The sequence below is a fragment of the Lutjanus erythropterus genome, chromosome 8 (assembly GCF_056507025.1).
Source record: "Lutjanus erythropterus isolate fLutEry1 chromosome 8, fLutEry1.hap2, whole genome shotgun sequence".
Lineage (NCBI taxonomy): Eukaryota > Metazoa > Chordata > Actinopteri > Lutjaniformes > Lutjanidae > Lutjanus > Lutjanus erythropterus.
This window is the reverse complement of record NC_139324.1, coordinates 10,990,977-11,017,186: the sequence shown is the minus strand read 5'-3', so window position 1 is coordinate 11,017,186 and position 26,210 is coordinate 10,990,977. Positions and strand designations below refer to the sequence as shown.

At 38.1% G+C, this 26,210-nt stretch overlaps 1 protein-coding gene across 2 annotated transcripts in view; it reads left to right on the top strand.

The window, feature by feature from the left end:
- Positions 1-26,210, top strand: part of dpp10 (dipeptidyl-peptidase 10 (non-functional)) — a 292,988-nt gene that overhangs the window by 228,340 nt on the left and 38,438 nt on the right. For both annotated transcript variants that reach the window (XM_084724499.1, XM_084724500.1), the window contains exons 6-7: positions 16,338-16,390; positions 20,562-20,643. In XM_084724499.1, coding sequence (XP_084580625.1) covers positions 16,338-16,390; positions 20,562-20,643 — 135 coding nt within the window. The remainder of the gene's footprint in view (positions 1-16,337; positions 16,391-20,561; positions 20,644-26,210) is intronic.

Genomic DNA, 26,210 nt, shown 5'->3' with positions numbered 1-26,210 from the left:
ATCTTTCTTCGACATCTGAATATAAAAAGTTATCATTTGACTGGAAAAGTTTTGATACTACTTGATACTAGGTTATTTCAATTCATACCTTAAGGGTACTGAGCAGGGATTAATATTTTTCCCAAATAAATGTTCCTGGAGTTAAACCCTAGTATTGAGTACTGATACCCAGCCCTAGTCTCAAACAACCCACCGGTTTCAATCTGAGTCCCTGCTGAGCATCTTTCCCTACTTCCCTGCAACAGTTGAGAGCCACCCATCTGTGTGCTTTGCTCCTGCGTCATACTTCCACCCCTTTGTGGGTGAAAACAATTACTCTAATTTTGATGGTGGTCAATACAAATAAATGCATAGGATAAGAAATCTGTGTCACTTTTAAGCTATTGAATGCCCAAATCCTATGGCCAGTCAGGTGAGCAATTATGCTTTATCTCTGTCGATTAATAATTGGCGTCAATACATGGAAGAAAAATAACAAAAGTGGGGATTAAGAGTTTCTGCCTCCTTTAAAGTGAAAGAATGACCTCACTGAGTGGTTGGAGGTGGCATATCTTGACATATATGTTTTAGTAGTAAACTAAATTACATCACAAATATTACCATGCATGCGAATGACAGTTTTTTTCAAGTGCTGGCTGCACTTGTTTTCATCTAAAAGTGGGTATGGTCGAGAGAAGTGACTGCTCTCATCTATACATACTGGCATTCATCCAGCCCTTTTGAGAGAAGCCTTCAGCATAAAGAAATTTAAACTCAATTGTAGCTCTATGACTAATGCTGAAAACATTACAGTTCATACAGTTGTGTTCTTTATTCAGAGTACAGCTACTATAAATGGACGCCTCTGATCGACACTTCTAATGAGTAGATACATGTTCTCATCTGTATAATTTACCGTGTTTCAGCAGCGTCAATGTGGACACTGCAGACAGCGTTAAAAACTAACTGACAGCAGTGTGTATTTTATTTATGACCAAGGCTTAGTCAGAGAAACAAATGAAGGCAAACTGTGCTGAACGTTTAATCCCTCCAGAACAACACAAGAGATGGACAAAAGCCTCTTGGCTGTGAGACATTTGGTGAAAACTGGCAGAGAAGCAAAGACAGCAAGTGCATATTCATAGCCTTGATGCTGCAATTCAATTGGTAGAGACAACATTTAAATGCCCAGTGTGTAAGGTTTGGGAGGATCTATTGGCAGAACATGGAAGAAATGGAATATAATATCTTTTCATCAGTGTATAATCATCTGAAAATAAGAATTGCTTGTGTTTTACCTTAGAATGACTCCTTTATATAGGGAGTGGGTCCTCTTCCATGGAAGTCACCATGTATAGCCATTTTTCTATAGTAACCCAGGATGGACAAACTAAACAGCGGCTCTTGATACACCCTTTCATGCTTTGCATGGGTTTTTCAGCCACCGTATGTTCTTCTACATGTTTGGAAGGGCAAGGTGAGGGTAGGAGTATTCAGTTGGTTGCAATCTGCCCACACACTGAACCTGCAAAACAAATCTGATATGCAGGTCTTGAGGGCACGCTTGAGTTTACCTACAGAACAGTGTTTATATAGTATAGACTTTATTGATGCATGAAATACAGTGTGTTTTTATATGACAGGGCTGTTTAAACTCTAGACTGCATCATATTTAATCCTTCACATCTGGGACAGAGGCAGGTTTGAGCTGGGTCAGGGTCATTTGAGGAGGCAGTTCTCAATGAACCAAAGAACCTGGCATGACAAGCAACTGAAGGACTTAAAAGGTCAGAATCAAATCTTTTCAAGCGTTCTAGCAACTCAGTCGGTAGAGCGTGCGGCACATGTACAGAGGCTATACCACATAATGCCTCTTTAAAACTTTAAATAAGTCAAGATTAATATTGGTTTTACATTGGACTTGACCCCTGGTCTCTTGGGTATAATTCTTGTGTTTGTGTGTTTAAAAGTCTTATGCTTTGCTCCTCTCATAATTACTACAGCAATTAGACAATGCTGCCTAACAATTAATGTAAATTCTTGTGCAGACCACCTATAAACCATCTTTAAGATGAGGATGGGCTGTTTTGTTCCAATGGCTGCATTAACTTCAGTGCTGTGGGAACAAAGGAAAAGTTATACATATGAATTTGAATAATCTTGAATAAACCAGTTATTGACCACTCTATCAGAACTCAAGATGGGTCTTGCTATCTGATATTAATTAACACATAATTTGTCTACTTTTTACACCTGTAGTCTTGTTTTGTTGGACATCCGCCTGTGTCGTCTTTGCTATTGTTTCATTGTGCATGAAATCAGATAAATATTAAATATATGATAGTGAATCCTTTTGTCAGTCAGGTGTAAAAACCTACTCACGCTGCTCAGTAATGGGCTGTCAGGACATGAGGTCATGTCCAATCATACAGGATTTTGTATTATCTGAATGCAGTGTGTTTTGCTTAATATAACAAGTATACTAAAGTGTTTTTCTTTTGTTATATGTATGTTTTTTAGCGGACTGCTTTTTACGATGCTTTTCTTTTTGTCAGACCTGAAGCAGGGCTTTAATGTGGGTTTGTTGTAATCCCAGGCTTTGATCTATGAATTGTACCATGGAGTCTGTGCTTACAGTTAATTGTAACCTGTAATGGATGATGAAAAGAATAACAAAGGGACCTGGATCAGATGAGTAAAAGAGTCTCCAGCTAATCACACACTTTGATCCCATGCAGGCTTTGAACTGAGAAGTTGTTCTTTATACCACAGTCTTTGTTCTCAAAGTTCATAAGATATGTGGATTATAGCTGGTTATATCAACACGTTCTCATCACAGGTTGTCAAACACTGACGCTGCTTTGTCACACCCTTCACACAGGGTACCCTTTAGTGTCTGAGGTGTTTCTGACAGAAAGCCTTTGTAACACATGGTTAATGTTGTGAAATGATTGCAGTTTGGTTAGGTTTAGGCACTGAAACTACTTGGTTAGGTTTAAGAAAAGATCATGGTTTTGCGTAAGTGAAGTAAGGCACATGATGCAACTGTTATGTAACTGTTAAACTTTAAATCAGTGATTCTCAAAGTGAGGTTCGGGGACTCCCAGAGGTCCGTGAAAAGTTTTTTTTTAAAGCTACTACACGGAATGTTCATATTCTGTTTATTTGGGAGACAAAAGCAGTAGTTTTTCCAATACAATAACCACAAAATATGACGTCAAAAATAGAATAGAATTATCTAAATAAAAATCTCATCCAACAACACAAAACAATCGACATATTAATATAAACAAGGACATAGACATTAGGGCTCTCTGAATAAAAGTGTCATCTGAATAAAAGAGAACAAGAAATAAAATAGATAAACAGATCAGGTAACATTATGTGAGAATGCTGAATCTACTTATAAGGTAGAAATTAAGGTAAATACAATCAAACACAAGTGGATTTAAGATAAATAAGGTAATAAGTCTTGAAGTAATGAATGGAAGAAATTGATCTGAGTGAAACAGTCAAATTATTCCAATCTGATGTTTGTTTGTTTGTTTTTTTATTAAAAGCATGCAAACATTAAGAGTATAATATGGAACATTTCCCTAAAATAAATGTGTTTATAAAATCATACAATCCCATTACTCATGAGCCACCAGGAGTGTGTGGTGGCAGTATTTGTGTCTGTACCTGCCCTTTGCCTGCATTTCTTATCATTTACCAACCAACAATATCAGTGTTTCAAGTCCTGGCAATGAGACACAACAATATAATCTTTCTGGTGTGTTTACGAACAGCTCAAGCAAATCCAACTGATTCCACCTATAAGAACAACTATATAGAAATAGCCTACCTTCTCGAGGATAGTCTTGTTAGCTTATGTAGATCATGTAGAGTTATCAGTGTTAATAACCAATTAAAAAAACTCCTTGTAGTAGCTTTAAATTGTTATGATTGTAAAAAAATATGTTTATTTAGTGCTATCAAAATGCACAGATTTTTAAAATAAGTGGCTCCAGTAACAAATGTAGAAAATAAAAAGCAAAAGAAAACATGTTGTTTGTTCTTCTGAACTGCACTTCAAGTGAACCCTTTTCTCTTTGCCACTGATATTTTGTTTAGTGTTACTTGCAGCTAACTGAAATAATGTAAGTTACATTGTTCTGTGGGTATTTTGTGTTAGGATGGGGCTCATATTTTTAATCATGTCTAATATCTTTCTAATATGTTTCTCATTGTTGGTCTTTCACACAGATGAGACTACAAAAGTGTAGAAATCACCTATGTCAAATCATTCCAAGGGACGGACATGAGAGGGTCCCTGGTATACTTTCTTTTTTGTAGTAATTGGTTACAAAAAAAGAGGAGAATCTCTGTTTTAAGTCAATGTTAACATTTGTTATTATTGGGTGAAAGTCCTGTGTGTTGCCACCTCCTCCTTCTGTAGACTTTCTCTGTCTTTATACCCAATGCAGACTGGTGGCACAGTGTGTAGCATCTGTACGAGACGTCAAAGAGGCGTGACATCAGTATTCGATGACCTAGGAATTAGAACAGGCTGGTTGTGTGGATCTGCTCTGCTGTGAGTGAAGGACTCTTCTGCTACAAGGTGTTGGAAGAAACTCTTTTAGCTCTTCTCACCTCTCTGTAGGATTACACTCGGTTATCCGAGTACATCTGTATCTGGGAGTGATTAAGCCAGATAAAAGCTCCTAATCTCTGAGATTCTTGTTTGTCTCTGCTGACAACAAGCTTGTGTTTTTAAGTCCTGTAGCCATCTTGTAATGTTCTTGTCAGTGCAAATCCTTGCAGCCTAGTGCATTTTTTCAAGTCTTTGCATGTCCACTTATGACATCTTTGTCGTGTGTATTATAGGGTCTGTGGTTAACACAAGCTGAAAAGATTTTAGTGCTAAATAAGTGAAAATCCCACTTGTGAATCTGAACCTTTTTTCTATGTCTTAAAAAAATCAGTTGCTAACAAGTAGCTTAATGAGTCTTGTCTGAGACATTAAAAGTCATCACGCCTAACAAAAGTCCAGGGCTTCTGCAAGCTGAGTTTCATTGCTATACATTGTTGTATATTGCACTTTTAAATGTGCATATTTTCTGATGCTTTTCCACTGAAGCTGAAAAAAGAAACATTTTAAAAAGAAAGGAAAATAGCATTTTAGCTTTAAGCTATGAAGTCAAAGAAGTGTGTGGGTTTGAAGTTGACTGATTTTGAGTGACAGCCCCCATTCTTTGCATGTCAAATGGATTGTATGCTTGCATTCGTTCTGTGTTTTTCAGCAGCACTGACATGAGATTTCTGTTTGTTTCTGACTCACAGTATAAAAGTGAAAAAGCCATTTCTCCCACAGCTTGGTCTTGAGTGTACTGAACAATGCCGATGGAGTTAAAGTTTTTTCAAAATAATTTATTCCACATTCATATGAGATGAGTGTATGTTCCAGGGACCCACCTCGAGCCTGAATTGCTGATGAAAGAACAAATGAGCTAAGCGTTGAATGTGACTGGGGATTCACGTAATGCAGAAACAAAGGGAAAAGAAAAGAGAGAAAGTATCTCTGCAGTTTCAGTTGAGCCCACCTAGTATTCTAGAAAAAGAGCAAAATATCCCACTGATGTATAATTTTATGGTGGAAAAACAGCACCTGTGTTCTGAGTCTGTTTGAATGGTGGCTGCTGAAGTGAATGGTGATACCGACTATTATATATCAACATTTCTCCAATCATGCCCGCAAAATATGAGCGGTACGCCTTCATGATTCTGTTGATATAGTACAACACCTGCGCTCCTCCTTGTCTCTAAAAGCCTCTAGATGCTGTTGGATGTGTTTAATGTACTCTGACTATAAATACATGCAGAATATTATGAGACGCACAAACAGAGGGAGCAGCGAGAGCAACACAGTCAACACAGGGCAGGAAATTCTAAATCGCAAGGAAACAAAACACGTATTGGACTTTGTAGACTTTGACAAAATACACTGTGAGATGATAGAAACGTTTCTGTCAGACATTATTCACACGGAGGTATCTTCAATACTGTTGCAACTCAGTGAACAGGACCGGCTGAACAGGATTTAGAGGATTTTGCATCAATGTGAATCCGCCAGAAGTAACTGAAAGTAGTTTTTTTTTGTGAATCAAGCCAGCCTGACCCCACTTTTAAAGATCCAGTGTGTAAGATTTACAGGGAATTTCATTACGTATATCTTTAAAGGAGCAATATGTAGCTATTGTACGTGCAATAATGGAAACAACAACACGAACAGGGAGTTGGAGCTTTAATTACTGTCCAACAGGATGAATAGTGTCAGATATGAAAATGTATTAAATGTGTCATATGCGTGGTCTACTTATTTTTCTACCTTTATTTTTTAATAAATTACTTGCATCATATACCAAGGGTACCAGTGAAGAACTATTAAGTTTATAAACTTAAAGGTCCACTGTGAAAGAGTTAGGGGGATTTATCAGCAGAATATGATATGGCAGAAATGGAATATAATATTGGCAAGTATGTTTTCATTAGTTTGTAGTTACCTGAAAATAAGATTTACATCTATGAAGGGAGCAGGCCCTTCCACAGGAAGGCTGCACTACCATGTTTCCACAGTCGCCCAGAATGGACAAAGCGAACACTACCTGTAGATACAATCTTAAACGTTTTTCTCAAGTTTGTCAGTTTGCTGTTGGTTTTCCAACACAAGCGTACGGGGAGATTTATTTATGATTATACAGTAAGGTTGTATAGCAAATTTTCGATGTAGTTTCTTCTTTGCTTGACTGGTTAGATTGGCTGAAGAGATAATACAAAATATAGAAGAAAATAATTTACTGGCAAGAGTGCTGAGGATGAATTAAGCAGTCTGCCTGATGATAGCAGGATGAACAGGCTGTGACTGGGGTGGATGTTGTCTTTTAGTATCCTTTAGGCTCTGCGTGGACACCTGACCTCCCCAGTGTCACTGATGCTTGGTAGATGGGTACCAGTGATGTTCTGGTCAGTCAGTTTTAATGACTCGCTGCGGAGTTTGCCTGACCTGCCTCATGCACATCCCATGTCAGTTTGTGTTGATTCCAGTCAGGATGCTTTCTGTTTCTCCTCTGTAAAAGCTGACAAGAACTTGCCATTGGCATTTTCCTGCTTAAATACAGCCATTTCTGAGCCTTCTTTACCAGGGTGGAGATGGGTCATGTCCGTGACAGGTTCTCTGTGATGTTGATTTGCAGAAACTTAAACCTGCTCCACCTCAGCTCCACCATTGTAGACAGGGGTGTGTGTCTGCATCATGTCTCCAAAAATCAACCTGCTTTTGCTGATGTTGTTCAGTAGATTGTCTTCTACGCATCACCCTGCAAGACGGTTGATATCATCCTGACATGAAGTCTCATCGTAGTTTGAAATCCGGCCAGTGACGGTGGTGTCATTTGGCTGCAGTCATGGGTGAACAGCACAGACAGGAGGGGGGTTGAGCACAGAGTCCTGCGGGGCTCCAGTGATGAGCAGTAGAGTGGAGGAGGTGAGAGGAACCGTCAGAGGTCTGTTTACATCCAGTTGCAAAGTGTGGTACTGAGCGTTCAGTTTGCCAGTCAGCTTCATGGGGGAGATTGTGTTGAATGCTGAGCTGAAATCAACAAACACAAACCTGATGTAGGTGTTGTTGTCTGAGTAGAGTAGTTTGCAATCTGCACGGTTACGGCTAGATGCCTTTAAGCCTTAAGGACTGGTTGTGACAGCTTCAACCTTCTTACTTTGAACGTCATGCTGACTGTCACGAAAAATTGTGACAATTCATGTCAATGTGCACTAATCTATATATTACATTTTGTGATTATTTCTCAAACTTCCATGATACTTAGCTGAAAATTGGTAATAGTTCCCCATTACAGTGTCCACACTATGGTAAGTCAGCGTTAAACCAGGAAGTCAGTCTGTAAACTGTGAGGAATGATTACAACATAAGGTTTGAGTATCCTACTATTTTTATAGATTGCTTTTGTCTTCTTTTCTAATTAACTAATAAATGAGCTCACAAGGTTTGTTTATGATGTGTCTGATCATCTGAATACTTATGTTTCTTGCCCCTGTGGGCTTATTTTGATGTTAGCAGTTATTTTACTGAACACAGTGTTATCAGAATGGTTTATGCCAAAGCCTAAAAAAATAAAACCTAAGTTATAACAAACTGTAGTTTATTATTAAAGATTGTGGAATCCAAATGGTGCAAGATTATTTGATGTCAAATGTCTCCTGATATCCTATTTAATTAGACATAGAGAACAAGTTTTTTTTTTTTTTTTTTCGTGTCCATGAAGGTTTTTTCTTTGTTCAAGGTTTGACCAAATCAAAGCAGTGGGTGAAACTATTTCAGTCTTTTGAAGTTCGAAATGTTCATCTTTGAAAATAACCCTGGACCATGTATTAAAGATAAAATATTTCATCAGGTTTTCTGAGAAGCTAAGTTTATAAATGGTCCTCTTATTATGGGAAGCTGGTGCAGTGTGACAAAAACACGAAAGTGCATAAGTTCAAAGCCTGAAGCTTCATACAGGTAGGTGTATCTAGAGGCAACACTGTCATGGCAACCAGATGGTTTCAGGGTGATGTACAGTGTCAGCTGCACACATCCTATAGTCCAAACCTTTGTTTTTCTTTAGTAGCCATTTGGTCCAACATGTTTTCCACTGCACAGATCCGTCCAGGGAGCTGCTCCTGCCAGACCATCGATTTTCTCCTTGCTTATAAGGGGGCTGATGCCAGGCAGGGGAGGGGGGGACTCAGTTACACTTCTTCAGTGGTGACACTCCCAAGACACTCCTTAAGTGTCTGTGTTGCTTTTTCTCTTTTTTTTCTCTTTGTTACACTCACATGTTGTAGTTTCATGTCATATCGTGTCTCTGGGGAGTCAGCATACTGCAAAGCTCGTGTCTATAGGTAGCTGCAGTGGAACCAGAACTCTGAGTTCCATTTGAGATGACATTTCTAGTAACACAAATCACACAGTCAAATGGTGTGAAATTGTTGTTTACTTAAACATTTGGCTCCAAAGTCTTCTTCAACACTATAGTTCCATGCCATCTATATGGCGAAAAAGTTGCAGTCATTATCCTGTACTGGCAGTGAAGCAGTCCATTCCTAGTGTGATGTAAGAGATAAGAAATATTTAGGCTAACTCCGACTTCTGAAGTCTCATATCAGTTTTGAAATTTGGAGGACTTTTCTATGAAACTATTTCACACAAGCCCCGAGAAGTGTCAAGTGACCACAGCTATGAGATTAACTTTACAATCCCCCCATGGCTGTAACAAAAGCACACCTTCTTAATTCTCCTTTTAGGAAAAATAAGAAAAAAAAAAACAGTTACAATAGGATTATCATCCAATCATTGTTTAACTAGACAGTAGACACTAGAGACTAAGTTAGAGATTGAGCATTACAGTTTTACAGAATTACAGTTGCTATAGTGGCTAGTCAATAGGTGGTGTCAAGTGTTTGGCTCTCATAGTTTTTTTAGTTATTGTTTCTGACAAATATAACTGATAGTGTCAAATTAACTTAATTTATATAACATTTCAAATTAAAATCTATCTAATGCAGTTAGAATACCCCAAACCAATATATAATGACTATATCTTACATAAAACTTGATGTCAGACCATGTATTCGTTCAGTCTCTCTCTACCTGTTCTCATAGACATATGAAGTTATTTCTCAAACAACATATCTTGTTGCACAATTGATTGCGATATTATCAACAGTTGGAATAAGCTGTTTGCACTTTCAACAAAAAAGCTTTTTTTTCCAGGTTAAGACGGGCTGTTTTCAAAATGTTCTTCAGACGCAAACATTTACAAATTAAACAAATATATAGTTACATACAAAAAACCTTTATGGTGATCATATATCAATCAGTGTAAGAATTAACATTCCTTAACTGATGTGAACCAATTACATCGAGTCATTGTTAAAGGAGAGCAACAGGAATGCGTGATATATCCAACATTAAATCAGTCATTCGTTAAACATTAGTCAAGTGTTTGTAACCTTATTGTAAAGTGTTAAAGTTTTGGATGCTATCAAACACAAAGCCTTGTTGTCGTATTGTCAATATGTGCTTTCAAAGATCAACCTTGTAATATTAATAACTTTTTGTTCTATTGGCACTCATGCTTTTGGTTTTGAGCATTATATTCATCTTCACAGACACTGTTGTAGTTGAGTGTTGAAAATGTCACAACCTTTTTTGTTTGATCATTGAGCCGGCAACAAAGGTCACCATACCCATGTGAGCCTTACACCTCATTTAATGGAGTAGAGCTGAAAAGTTCATTTGAGTGCTCATTTGGGGCCCGGGCGGGATTTTTCTATTTCATGGCAGAAAATCAGGAAGTTTCAGCTTGTCAGGGTTTGAGAAATGTCTCTGAGCACCTGGGAGAATAGTTTTTTTTTTTTTTTACTCCCAGGCACAGTTCTCCACAACACAGGCAGATATTTGTAATAACGCCCTCAAATTTATATCGAACACACTCGACCCCTGTGTCAACTGCAGTACATTCAATATGCACTGAGAAGTTAGGCTCTGCATAAAGTCGATACGAGTCACTTGGAGTTTGGCGAATCCTCGTCTCTCTAAACAGTAATTTACTTTCAGTATGAAGAGTCTGTATTATTGATGTTGCAGCTTATTGTTATGGGCCGTTCATGGGTGCTTAGGCTGGAATCCAAAGCCTTATTGTAGGTTTTGTATAATGTCTTTGTAACTGCCATAAGCCTCATTAGCATCTGTTTAGTTTCTCAGACGTGTACTTTGGAGAGAAAGATACTAATTTACTCTGTTCTCTGTAGGGGTTAGATACCATTTACACTGGAACATAACCCCAGTATCAAACATAATATTTCACATATAAGGGAGGTGCGGCATATTGTTGCTACTGCCGTAACACTTGCACCTGAAAAACTGATTGGCCCCATTTTCTGTGTTCAGGATTTTTTGGGTGGACCTGAAATATGGCTCTGTGATGTGCCGGAGCCGTGGTCCCCCAACACTATACAAGCCCCATGAACCGACACACGAAAGACACCCCCCCCCCACCCCACCCTCCCTAATAGTCATTTATGAACGTATCTTATGCGACACTCTCAGTCCAAATCAGCCCTGTGGTTCTTGTAAGCTCACTTCAGTTCCAATAACACAGATGATTTTGAGACCTGATTTTATATTCTTTTTTTAATCATTCAAATTTAGCTGGGTGATTAATAACACATATTTTTGTGGTGACTGACTCAGGACACATTTATTTTTGCTTTACAGTATCTTTAAACACACTGGTGCCAGACTGGTACTCGGCATTCCAACTCACAAAGTGGATATTGAATCGGGAAGAAAAATATTGTATCGGAACATCTCTCTTGTTAGCCTGTTTACACAGCCAGCAGATACACAGCAAAATTACCATTCTTGTTTTTCAATTAGCAAATGTGGGCCCAGTATCCAATAATTACTTGCCTTGCCTGATTTTTATTTCGCCTCTAGGGGCAACAACCAATGTTTTGGGCTTCAAGTGCAGCCAAAGGATATCCAAATAATAGATAACGGTTATCTGGGCCAAGACTTCGTCTTCCTTGAGCCATCATTATTAACAGTCCATTACCGACTTGAGATGTGACAATGTAGTTTATTTGAGAGACATCGACTGGATTGTTTCACAAGTCTGCATGCAGATGAATAAAAAATAAGCTAATAAAAAGCTAAATCATCATGAGATGATACAGCCAAGGCACTATTTATTTGGCATTTTTTGAAGATTATTTAAAATACGTAAAAATTAAAAAAAAGGGTAAAGGAGAAAAAATGGGGAAAAAAATACATAAATAAAACAAACCCAAAAACAACAGCAACATCAGGAAATAAGCAATAATAATATAACATTAATACAAATAAGAATTTAAAAAAGGGTAACTACCTGTATAAACCCATAGATTTAGGTTTCAGTTGGAGGACACATTACATAACAACTGGGTACCATAGGTACACACAAATACACACACACACACACACACACAATAACCACATTCCCGCTTGTACGTGCTCGCACACGTGTGTGTGTGTGTGTGTGTGTGTACCCAAACATGGACACGTAGTACGTACAAACATATTCATGTGAATGACAAAGAACAAAAAAAACAAAAAAACAAAAATCACACTTATCCTGTCAGTGTCATTACTTTAGCCAGTGTAATCCTCATTTCAACCAATGTAATCTCTCTTTTATTCTCCACACAGACTGTTTACCTGCGTGCAGCCAATAACAGTCAACAGTTCTTGGACTACAAATGGACTGCAAATAGAAACCAGAATTCTTCTGTTACCAAATTCTCATCCCTTGCTGACAGATTCTGCATATTCATATGCAAATATCTGTTTATTGAGCTCAGGTCTCCCCTAACCTCTGAGAAAAACATCTGACTCTTTAGACTAAATGCTCCATTATGTTCATGCCAATTCATTGCTAACTTTGTTCGAGCAACAATGTAATAAATAATGCAGGTAAAGATGTATCTCACTGACCGGCAGAAAATGCAACCAGCTATCCCTGGTTATCTAATTAATAATGTCAAAATGAAAGTGTGGGATACATATTAATGAATGATCTACTTATGCTTTCACATTAAAAAAACCTGTGAGCAAGCTCTCGGATTCAGACTGCTGTAGCAAGGCAGGTGTAGCTACCAAACATGAACAGAGAAAATAGTCCAAAGAAACATCTGTCAGCACCTTTTCATTTTACTGAGGCTATTACGGCAAGAAGTATGGTGCACCCAGTGGCACAAGTGAGAGCTTTAGTGCTCCCCAATAGATCCCTATAACCTGGAGGAAAGAGCCAGAGGCTATGAGTGCTCTGCATCATGTTGGAAGGTGTTGTCCAAGGTGGAGTTAATTCTGGACCATTGTTTCTGGCTGGCCATCCCAACAGAAGTGAAGCTTTTCTGTGCTTTTTTTTTTCTTCCTACAAGTGTGTTATACCTGCTGGCCCTCTCCTCAGAACATGACTTGACTCCCTCAGTAACTTGAAGGACTTGGTTACTACCGTCCACCTTACAGAGACAGAGCTCGTCAAACGTCTCATCAAACTTATTCTCCACTATGCCTGACACATGTTATGTAAAGAACCAACCAATATATAATATGCATCACTGAGATTTATGGATAGATATTATTAAAATCACCATAGTGGAGCATTGTTGTGGTTAACCTTGGAGCCCGAGCACAAGGAGCACAAGGCTTTGCAGTAATCATATTTTAGCTGTAGGCACTGATAAGCTGCATTTGGATTTGTTAAACAAGGTGACTCCTCAAGTTCCTAACATTAACATAACTTCAGTTAATAGATGAACTAAATAGAATTGGTTAAGGTTTAGTTCATCACATGGCTTGTATGTAAGTGTAATTATGCTAAAAAGTATGTGTGATGGTGCCTGAAGCCCTGTTGTGTTCATATAAAGCCACCCAGTGTTAGCAGCATTAGCTAAAAAGACGGCCCTCACTGTGTGGGATGAACCTGAACCCATATTTTTTTTATATTTATGATGTTGTTTTCCTTCCTCAGCATGAAAGGGGATCTATAGCCACATGTTGCCAATGTTGTGCTGGATGTGGATGCATTCAGTTATGTTTAGGTATGTAAACGCCTCAGCAGGGACAGTGAAGGTGCTACATACCTGACAAGGGGTCAGAGGATGGAAACTGTCTTCATTTATTGTAATAACTTTCACAGAGAAACAATTGCAACAGTTCTCAATATGGCGATTGATGCTGGATGCTAAGGTCACTGCAGGACCTTGATGTTAAGTGTTAAATATTTTTGCAATTAAAAATCATACTAACAACTAAAAGAAAGGCTTATAATGATATCTTGTAATCCTGACTATAAGCTATAGATTAGCTGTATTCTGGTTCCTCTGTACTGCCTCCCTGATGTCTTTCCTTGCTCTTCTCCTGATATTTTCACATCTAACACGGTGAGTGAAGGGTTTATCTTGACCTAACCTGAGCTGGTGATTGTTGGAGCAGTGGAAAGACAAACCAAGATGGTTTTGGTGAGCTACATTTTGTTTCTGTGGCATTTGAATGAATTTTTACGTTGATCTGCGAGGTAAAATTACTGTACTTGTTAACAGAATCAGGCGGTTTTGACAAGATGCATAGCTGTTTCTGGTTAAACAAAAAGGATCTTCCTCTTTAACATAATGGTCTGTCTGTAGGGTTTTTTTCCCATAATGTTGTCAGACACTAAGAATAACAATCTGAGCCTGTCAGTGGCAAAACAAGTACACTAATTGGATGTACACTGACAGGAGCAATTGCCCATAAGGATTACTGTTTCCCTCAGTACTGGAACAATTTCAAAAATTGTTGTCACCATTTGTCAGAAAAAATAAAGAAGTTACCCTTTATACGAGCTGCACTCTTGTCTGAGCTGACTGAGCTTTCGTGTTGAATAGCTCTAAAGGTGTCAGCAGTCTCTGTCATAGATTTCCTCCGCCAGTGGAAATCCCCATTTTAGCTAGAGAAAATGTCTTGTTTTGGAATAATGCTGCCTCTGCCTACTTCATTCATACCCAGCTAATACATGGTGTACTGGATGAATAACAAACATTCATCAGTCATTAGAATTAGATCAACGTCTGTCCCAGCTTGACAGATCACTCATGTTGGCTTGTCGTTGCTATTTTGGTAAGAGCCTCAGTCATTCATCAGTCTGTGACGATGTTGCTCTGTACGTCTTTATCTCCTGTTAACTCCTGCATGTTCCTTAATCTGTGTGCAAATTTCACGACATTAAAATTTTCCCCCCCTGAAGGAAAATGACCTTCTTTTCTGTATGGTCCTACAACATAGAAAGATTTTTAGGCCCTGCTGTGTTCCACTTTGCAGCTACAATTTAGGGTGGGCAATTTCATGTTTCATTATGACAGTGCCCCTGTACAGAAAACAAACTCCACAAAGAAATTATTTCCTGAGTTTGGTTTGGAAGAGCTTGTCTGATCTGCACAGATGGGCCCAGCATCCCTTGGAGTTATTTTAATATTAGATGATTCTGCATATCACATTGATGTGCAGTGCCAGTGTTGAGTGTCAACGCAGGAGCGATGTGAACTGGGTGTGGAGGTTGAGGTGGTGGACAGGTGTGCAGCACATCTGACAGTTGTATGAGAGCAGTGCTCATGTCCTGAATGAATATTAATTTATTATTTTTTTAAATTTGATTTTTTTTTTCTTAAACCATAACCACCATGTTTCTCTTATCTTAACTGTTTAAAGTGTTGTAGATGCAAACCTTAATCTTACACCTCATTAATAGTTAATTTGTCATAACTACAGTGTGTCTATTCATCTGTGAATATGCTGAACGCAGTTTATTTGTAATAGCATGACTTTACTTATATAGTATGTAGCTGAGAAAAGCTTTCACACAGTTTTTCAAGCTTTTTTTTAAACTGTGAATTATTGATATTTTCACAGATTTATTTATCAAGTCATTTTACAGGTAAATAGACTGTATTAGCATTTAATTTTTCTGCTGTATTTAGTGTAAAAACAGTATCACAAAAGATTTGTATTTGTCATTTATCTTGTATTTTGGGTTCCTGGCAACTTTAGACCTGGGTAAAATGTCAAAAATGCAAAGTGACAAGTGATAAGTGATAAAAGACAAAAATGAATGTATAGAAATACAGCCATGTTTTTTTTGCCACCAGAAATAAAATCTTTTCTGAGCTTCTAGAAGAAAAAGCTGAGGAATATATGTTGGAGTCAAGATATACATGATATACATTATACAAGAGTCTTCTCTTGTAATAGATTCCTCTGCTTTGTGTCAGAGCTGAATACATGAGTGTCATTTCATGATGAAATGCAAAAATATGGGCCGTGTCTGTGCCCGATCACCACCGCGGTCAGAGGTCTATTATCATGTCAGCCACAGCTTCTCCGGTGGGGGTTTTTAGACAGCTTTACATGCACCCCACTGTCACTTTGAATGTCTCTCCCTCTCTCTCTCTCTCGCTCCCTCTGTCTCTCTGTCTCTCCCGGGCTTTCAGCACAGTGGCACTTGCTGATGATGGGTTTCTCCGAAGGAATTAAAATGTCTCGTCCCACAGCTGTCACCCATGCAAATTGCATTGTCTACAGATTCTATCAGTGAGAACAGCCAGCAGTCTGTTTTGCTTGACGCCTTCTTCCTTTTCATTTTTTTGTCATGATGTCATTATCTGTGGCTCTGCCGCTTCTCTCGTTAATGTTTCAGACAGTCATCTTTTAATCTGCCTCTCTCTCTGTCTTTATTTTGCTGCAGGTTTACCGTCACTCCTACATGGCCTCCTACAGTATCTACAATATTCTGACACGGTAAGTTTTTTCTTCTCCTCAGCAGTTGCTGTGAGGCAACCTGTCTGGTAAAAAACACTTGTCATCAGGGAAAAGACTTAACTGTGAAGCATCCTGGTTTGCAAAATTGTACTGTACACTATAACACTGTAAATAATGGCTCAGTGCAATGGAAGTATTGTTACCACCTCTGTATGTCTTTATATGTTGCTACAGGCATAAAGAAAAGGTGGATGTGTCCTCAAGCGTTCATTTAATGGTCATTTTACAAAACAAGATTATATAACAAAAGTTACATTTAGAATAGAATAGAATAGAGTATACTTTATTGTCCCCTAGGGGAAATTTGTCATGGACTCACAGTGCATATAAGTAGCTGCCCTTGCAGACAATAAATATACATGTGACAGCTAGAGATGTACACATACATACACTCATGACACATCCAATAAAAGATTAAAATAAATAAAAATAAGAAAAAAGATAAATAAAATGAACCTGGCTAGGATAAAAACAGACAACCAGAACACCAAATTATTGCACACTACCCAGCGTACACAGCTCAATTATTTAAAATTTTGATGGAGGTGGGATCAAAAGAGTGTTTAAAACGGTTCAATTTGCATTTTGGGATTCCGTACCTTCTGCCAGAAGGCAGGAGCTCATATTTAGTGTGAAGGACGTGGGATGTGTCCGACAATACCCTCCGTGCCTGCCTGAGTCTGCCAGACTGCTCATAGATGGACTGAAGGGAGAGTTTTGCAGTCCTTCCCATCACCTTCATAGCCTTCTGTACCAGGCGCTGTAACTTAAATTTGGACTGTGCGGAGAGATTGCCGAACCATGTCATCCCGTACCTGATGACACTCTCCATCACTACCTGATAAAATAAAAACATGACGTTCTGGCTGACACTAAACACCTGCAGCCTACGTAAAAAATCCAGACTTTGCTGTAGACGAGAACATACAAAATCGACATGATCACTCCAGCTGAAAAGGTTATCCAGGTAGATGCCCAGATATCTATAAGATGTGACCTGTTTAATCTCTTCCCTGTGTATAAACAGTGGAGTATGATCCCCCACTGACCGGTGGTGTGGCAATGGATACTTTTGTATCTCCTGCCAGGCAGCAGCAGAGTGAATAGGCTATGTTTGTGTTGTCTTTTAGTATCTTTTTGGCTCTGAACAGGCACCTCAGCTTATCGATACCGCTGATGCTTGATAGGTGGGTACCAGTGATGTTCTGGTCGGTTTTAATCATCAATGGCAGAATCCTCTTGTCTTGGAACATGCACATCCCATGCCAGTTTGTGATGTTTTCAGTCTGGATGCTCCTATGTAAAAGCGATCAAGAACAAGGGGCAGGAATCTGGCTTTTATAAGAAACACAGCTGTTTCTGATCTTTCTATACCAGAGTAGACATGTGTGATGTCCATCCACAAGTTATCTGTGATTCTGGTTCCCCGAAACCTAAAACTGTTGTAACTGATGTATGTGTCCGTCTTTGCCTCTTTTTTTTTTTTTCAAAAATCAACAGTCAGCTCTTTGTTTTTGCTGTTGTTGAGCAGTAGGTTGTTTTCTGCGCATCATTCTGCAAGATTGTTGTTTTTTTTTCGATATGAAGTCTTGCTGGTGTTTGAAAACTGGCTGATGTTGATGGTGTCATCTGCATCTTTCCATGTCGGGGGCTGCTGACATTGGTGTACACCATGAACAGGAGGGGGCTGAGCACACAGCCCTGGGGGGCTCCATTGTTGAGCATTAGAGTGTAGGAGGTGAATTGTACAGTTGCAGAGTGTGGCACTTAAGCCCAGAGTGTTCAGTTTACCCATCATCTTCATGGGGGAGATGGTGTTGAATGCATCAGCAACAACATTCCAATGTAGGTGTTATGTTAAGGTCAGTATCTGCTGATGCACAAATGCACTGGCTACCAGTGCGATTTAGAATTTATTTTAGAATTTTATCGATTACTTTAAAGCACTAAATGGTCAAGCCCCCAGCTACATTGCTGACCTTTTGACTCTTTATGAGTTCAGTTGATCCCCAGACCAGGCTCAGGACTATAGGTAACTGTGTTTGCTATTAGGACAACTGCCTGAGGAAGCAGAATCTGTTTCATTGTTTAAATCCCTTTTAAAAACTTACTTTTATAGACAGACTTTTATGTGAAACTGCTCTAAATGATACCTCTGTTATCTATGTATCTCTTTATCTCATATATTACCCCTTACTATTATTATTATAATAATTATCAGTAGTAGTAGTAGTTCATAAACTTTGTTTTTAAGAAAGTGGTATCCAAATTAAGTATTATTCTAATTAAAGTTAATATAAATGCAACTCACCCTGATTAAAATTATGTGTATCATGTACGTGAGTTCAAGTTGTGACATTTTGAGCAGGCATTTTCTCACAAATTGCAGCAATCAGGGTCTTAGGGGTTTTCAAGGACCTTAATTGCTCCGTGTGCCACAGCTTTCTGCTGCTGCTGACCGTGTTGATAAGTGGGTCCAATCAGCAGCCCAAACTACAATAACTATCTTCCAATTGATTATAGCACCAACACACTTCTGTACTATTGTTTCTAACCACAATAGAGTAAAACTTGTCAAACAAACTTTTGCTATTTTCAAGATTATGTTGGTTCAGTTTTTATCTCTATTGCATTTTTGTGTTCCACATGTGACCGTATAGGACCACAGGATTCTGGATCATAAACCTAATCCAAAATGGTTTTATGTTCAGTTATTATAAAGTTGGAAGACTACCAGTAGATCAGCTTGCAGTCTGTGGCATCCCGCTGGATCTTCCTGCACAAAGTGTCACAATCACTTTCCAAAGTGCTGATCCCAGACCTGCTGGGATGTGCACATCCAGACAGTCACGGTGACGGGCAGGATTCCCGCCATTAATCGGAGAGGATTAAAACTTTACATGGCTGATAGGATTTGCCTTTTCAATCATGAGTGTTATTTTAGGAGGCTTTGTGATAAGTTCCCCAGATACTGTATCATTTTGGGACACCAATCTGACATATTCTCTTCAGCCTGGTCATCTGTGTGCTGATATCAGACTGTGGGTCTGTTGCCATCTGTAGTGCTCATTTGAATATGGACCAACAGGAAACACCCAACCAGAGATTATGTCCCATGTGAAACCAAGAGTCATATGACTTCTTTTTAAGATGTCACATAAGTTATGTAATGTTCCATTTGTAAGTTACACAACCTTATGTTATTTGATGTTACATAACATTACATTCATAAGAGACAAAATATGTAACTTAAGATGATTAATTTGACATTATGCACTTATATACATTATGTTAGGTATGTGAATGTATTTATTTTAAAATAACCATATAATTTTGTTTCCATTATCTACCCGAATGGCTTTTGTGCCTTCATTTTTGAAAGTCTACCCAGACGTTGTTCATAAAATGTGAGTGAAAACACGCTGAGGCTGTTATACCAATTAATTTACACAGTATATACAGTAACTGCAGTTAATATGAATCATGAATCTTAGCTTGTTTTTTTCAAGGCTGTCTTGCTGTGTTCATATTAAAGGCCATAATAATATGTGTTTTAGGATGGCAACTAATATTTTCTTGATTAATCAAATGACAGAAAAGTGTGAAAAGTGCCAATCACAATGTGCCCAAGGTGACATTGTTAAATATCTTGTTAAGTCTGACTAACAATGCACCCCACCCCCAAAAAAGTCAATTTAGTAAAATGAAAAAAAAAAAAGCATTACCTAATTATGATAAATTACCTCAGTGATTAATCAGATGTCAAAATATACTTGTTGTCATGTTATGGCAAGCCAAGGAAGCACAGCAGGTGCAGTTCAAATGCTTTAATGAACTCAAAGTCAAAATACACAGTAAACATTCAGTAGGCTTACAAGTGGTAGGCAGGGCACATATTAAAGAGGAAAACAAATTTAAATAAGAAGGCGGGGAGTCCAAATTCTGGGATGCTTGACACTATAAGGACAAAGATGAACCATCAAAGAAAGGAGGGAAAAACAGACTAAATACTCTGGGAGGCTAATCGGGGACAGGTGACAAAGACAAGAGGTAAAGCAAAGAGTAACACATGAGGGAAGACTTACAAAGTAAAAGACAAATGCGTCCATTAGATGTTAATGATAAATTTGCTTGCTGTGTTTATTTTCAGGGAGGTTTGGGAGCTGGATCCTCCTGAGGTGGTGAACTCGGTCCTGCAGTACGCTGCCTGGGGAGTGCAAGGCCAACAGCTGGTGAGAACACACAGACAAAACGTCCCACCCCGACAAAAACACTGTGTGTCCCTGCGATGTTGTGACAGATCATTTGTGACAGTGTAACGCTGCTGAAACATTTCAGTTACAACATTATCATGAGTTACGTCGCTGCTGCATTTTTAAAATGTTACACGTAACAGGTACTGTATGGAAACATGGACAACATAGTAACCCTGTTATCTGTAATTATATTCCATTATAGTTACAGATAAGAAAGATGTAATAAGATTAAAGATACATTTATTAAAAATTGGGATTATTAGCAGACTTACAATTTTTAAAATAAAGAACAATGTATTATCATGTATAGTGTGCGCACAGCTGCCAATTCATTATCATGGTATCTAGAAAAAAAAAATGCCTCACTGGGTGAAAATTTAATGTTTTTTCAGTTAATAAATTGCACACAACAAAGGAATGAACAGTTGGTCAATTAAATAAACATAACAACAAACACTGAATACTAAATTAATCTGCATATTTTTCAATGATCAATTAATTGTTTTTAGTCTTTTTTAATTACAAATAAATTCTCCTATTTCATCCTCTTAAATGTGAATATTAGTTTCTTTACTTCTCTCTGGTAATAATACTCCCCTCTGAGGACGTCATCTTGGACTTTGGGAAACACTGATCAACATAGAACTGATTCATGGACAAAATGGTCGACAGATTAATCACTAATGAAAATAAACAGGGTTTTGACAGGATTATTTAATCAGTTAATTGTTTTGGGGTTTTTTTGGTCATTTTTTATTTAAAAAAAGTAAAAATTCTCAGATTTCAGCTTCTTAAATGTGAATATTTGCTGGTTTCTTGACCTCTCTCTGACAATAAACTGAGTATTTTTGAGTTGTGGAATTTTTTCACCATTTTCTGATATTCCATGGACCAAACAACTAATTGATTTATTAAAAAAAAATAACTGACCAGTGAATCAATGATGAAAATAATCCCTAGTTGCTGCCATAAAAACACTACATTAAGCTAAACAATTTCAACATATTTTATGTAATCCAAAAGTAACTGTAAGGAATGAAGTTACATTACTTTGATATTGTGATACTTGGATTACATTACTGACTACATTTTTTAACAGGTAACTATCAGAATACAGTTTTTAAGGTAACTCTTCCAACCCTGATTGCATTTTAGGGGAAGTGACAATTCAATCACATAGTTTCTTTATTCCTTTTAGTTACTTACACCGTACTTAAATTACCATAAATGCATGTTATTTTCAAAGATACATTATATCACTGTAATGAAAACCACATCCACCATAGTTGAGTGCAACAATATTTATATTTATATGTCAGAATTTCTACAGAAAATAAAACGCAGTATTTCAAAGGCTCTGGGACGAAGTCAACAAAATCAGAATTGATCTTCAGCCTCAGGCCTGTGGGTGACATTGTGCCATATGCGGAGAAGTGTAATGGCACTTTTCAACATTCTTCGAGGTGTGTGTGTGTGCATTTGAACTGTGAGAACACACAAAAAAGCGGTGGTTTTTGTGTCATGCGCTTCTAATTGACAATTCTCCGCTGCGCCCATAATGTACTCACATTCAGTTTTTGAGGGAATCTAATTAGATGCTAATTTTCTCCAATCATACCTTTTTTAAATTTATCTACACACAACAGATGGGGAGGCATTTGTGTTGACAGCTAAAAGGCTAAAGCATAGTACAGCTGCCTTGTCCATATTTGCAAATTTCTGCATGTAATATTTAAGCATAAATCAAACAGGACCCCATTAGGAAGTCATTATGGTGATAGGGAGGTGAGAGCTGCACTGATGTGAAGCCCTTCCAGCTCTCGAGTGGCATGTGCAGCATCATTAGCCAGAAGTGCGTCTTGGAAACAATGACATGACATGTGTGTTATGTAGAAGAGTGCGTATAAGTGAGCCTGATAGCAGTTCTTCAGGATTTTTTTCTCATTAGGAAGATGCCAGGAAGTTACATTTAGAACATGAATTAAGGGTGTCCATTCACCGTGTCCTAAGCAAGGGATTGGTCAGCGCTAAATAGGACTAGTTGACTGAATGATCTCTTTTTTTAGTTTTAATGTCTCCTCATTTGTGAATATCTATCACAGGTTCTCATAGTCTGACACATATACTCCAACTGGATCCCCTTTTTCACTCTACTCTACTTTACTTGTGTTACATTTTGGCAAACTGCCAACATAAATAGTTTGCTGAATTAGCTATTAGCAGTTCCTGTTCGCGGTGTACCCATATAAGTACAGCTAGCTATCACTTTATAAATGTGATACTTAAAAACATTGTTAAACATGATGATTCTCAGGCAAGTTCTGGAGTTACAGGGAGTGGATTTTAAGGTGTGTTCATTCTAAACACATTATAGTGTTTAAAAAAGTTTATAAAAAAGTTGCTGAAAACATGCAAAGATTGAGAACTATGTAGTACTGAATTGTGGAGTTAGACTATTAAACTGATTTTTTGGGCTGACCTGAAATATGGCTGGGGTTCAGTCACCTTTTTAGTGGGTTTACCTTTGTTCAAAAAGCCCACATATACATGCTAATTGTGGTGTAAAAAACTAAGATATTACTGTAAAGGATAGTATCACATTGTTGTTGAAGTGTGAAGGATTTAGTGACCTGGTAGATTGCAAACATCTCACCTCACCCTCCCGTTCCTAGAGCCTACTGTGGCAGTTAAACTTGTGAAAAACACAAAAGGGCGTCTGCAGAGCCAGCGTTCGGTTGGTTTGTTCTGGGCTACTGTAGAAACATGTTGGTGGAAGACGACCCCTCCCTCTGTAAATATAAAGGTCTCATTCTAAGGTTATTTTCAGGTCATTATGCACTAATAAAACACACTGCTGAATATTATATTCAGTTTCTCTCATTTTCTGCAAATAAATACCCCTGGATCTTACACACTGGACCTTTTAAAGAGAGAAAATGTCATCTAGACGTAATAAAATAAATCTCGGTTTGTGACAAGAAACAGCTCTATCTGAATTTCATATTTCCCAGATCACTAAACGCTCTATAACATTCAGTTTCTAGCTGGCTGATAATACTCATTCCCCAGTTGTAGTAATGAGCTCTTCCATTCTAGAATATAACTTCTTGCAGTCTGCTGTTAAATAATCATTTCTCTGAGCCCTTCAGCACATGGGTAGACTGCCCTCTGGACTGATGATATCTTGATGCCCTCCAGCCAGACAGACAGCACAAGGCCCCGCTGACAGTGAGGTTGTACCAGTGCAGAGAGTGGTCTTTTGCTCATTAATTATGTAAGATCACATAAGGCCACAGACGTTTGGCTTTTTTTTTTTTTTTTTGAAAGGCTTAAGACAGGGTTTGGTTTGTATAATGTCGAGAGATGGGCTCCCGGACGTTTGTTTGACAAGCTGGCTTTGTTCTATGCGGGATATGTTAGAGCTGTTCAGGGTTGTTTTTTGCTACAGGGAAATAGTACAGCCAATGCAACGGAGAAGGTTGGAACTTATCATTCTGAACAGCTACCTACACATGTAGAAGTGACAGAAAAACACACTCCGTCTAACTCTCGAACTTTCCTGAGGTTTTTAGGTTTTCTTCAGTATCACAGTAATCCAGTCATTGCAGTCTGTACGTCCATGTCTACACTGTCAAAACAACAAAGTTAAGAACAATTAAAATTTCAACTTACTTCAATAGATTTTTTTAAGCCTAACTCAAACTCTTGAGTTTTGACTTTTAGAACACCCCAAAAATGTATTTCAAAGCTTGTTCAGTAAACTCTTTGAAGTGAAAGTGAATAATAGGTGATAATTGCTATTTTTTGGGTTTCTAAACCTCAAATATTCAGGTTTATCTAAAGAAGAAAAGTAAAGTAACTGAACAAAAGATTATAGGTTGGAAAAACATTTTTAAGTTTATTTAATAATTGAAGAATTTGATTCAAAACTAAAAACTCTAGTGAAGCTTTCCTTGAATTTTTTTCTTTTTCGAACATTGCAAACATGAACGGTGAATTTTTGCCATACTTTTGATGGTGCCATGGCAACATTAAACATGAAAATATTTTTTTTATATGTGACACTATCATAATTTTTTTTTTTTATATTACTGAGGCACATTCTGTCCATTCTGTGTGATGGTAACCCGTGGACACTTAGACTTAATTGTCCCCAAGGGGAATTTCATTTCTACAACACTGTACACACTGGTCAACAGACAACACTGTAGCAACATATGTAGATCACAGAATACACTCAGTGAGGCTTCTTATTTAAGGCGTCTGTGGCTGCTGGGATCAGGCCTTTGCTAAAGCGAGCCCTTCTGCACCTCAGAGCTCTGTACCTGAACCTAGAGGGTAGCAGGGTCAAATGGTGATTGAGTGGGTGTGTGATGTCCTGTGCTATTGTTGTTGCAATGTGTGCTATGGTCTTATCGTTTAGTTCTGTGAGGTTGTGTGTTACATACGTGAGATTTTCCCGGTTAGTAACAGACAACATGTTAAAGAAGCAGGTGGTACTACAGGATGGGCTGAATAACGTTCTGGTACAACAGTAAGAGGAGGCGGGGGAGCAACATTGAGTCGTTTAAGTTTATGGATGGTTGAAAGTCTTTCGTGGCTCCTTTAGAAAACCCAAACAATTTTAAATTAAAGCAGAAGTGGGATGCATCCAGGGGTGCAATTGTCTCTTTTTTGTGGGAGGGTGAGGTTACAGTGTCAGACAGAGGATATTGGTTTTGGATTTAAAATTTGAATTTTAACTCTCAACTCAGAGCTTATATTGGTAGACAGATGTTATCTCTCCATCTTGACAAAACTGAATCTATTTTGTTTTGTTCAAGACATAATTTAAAATCTTGGTTGATGATACCTCAGTAGTAGAGAAATCCACAGTTAATTAAATTGGATATCTATTAGGTAACTATTTATCTAGAGAGGATATGGCATTGAGGGTGCTTTCAAAGGTTACCATAGTATATGTTTGTTTTTTGGCTAGGATCTCAACATTCCTGGACTTTGTGGCTTTGAAAACAGGCTGGAGTTCTAGTTCGGTGTAATCTTGACAATGACTGTTGTGCTTGTTATGACGGTATTCTAAAGGCAATCAAAAACAAACTTTGGGCATCACATTTCAAGTGGGATGGGTTTGTTCTGAGGCTACCAGTGGCCGCTCACTTGGATCCCTCTCATGTTGATAGAGTTAATTGGCTTAGGGTACAAGATCTAGTGGACCAGATCAAATTGTGAATGGTTCTGAAGATTGTTCAGGGGATGTACTAAAGTATCTAACTAACAAGTTTTGTTGGGCTGTGGACACACGTAGTCGTGTCACTAGAAGAAGCTGAACAGACTTTGTATCCTACAGATTTAATTTGGCAATATGACATTTTATAGTCTGCAGCTGTTCTATGAAATAAGCTACCTAAAGTCATGATTGGAATTGGTGGCATGGTTCAAAGTGGCTGGAAAAAAAAGGGACAGGTTAGATTAAATTAAATTAATGTACACTGTTCCTAGTAAACCAATAAATAAATGAATAAATAAATCTCATACTGTTGAGA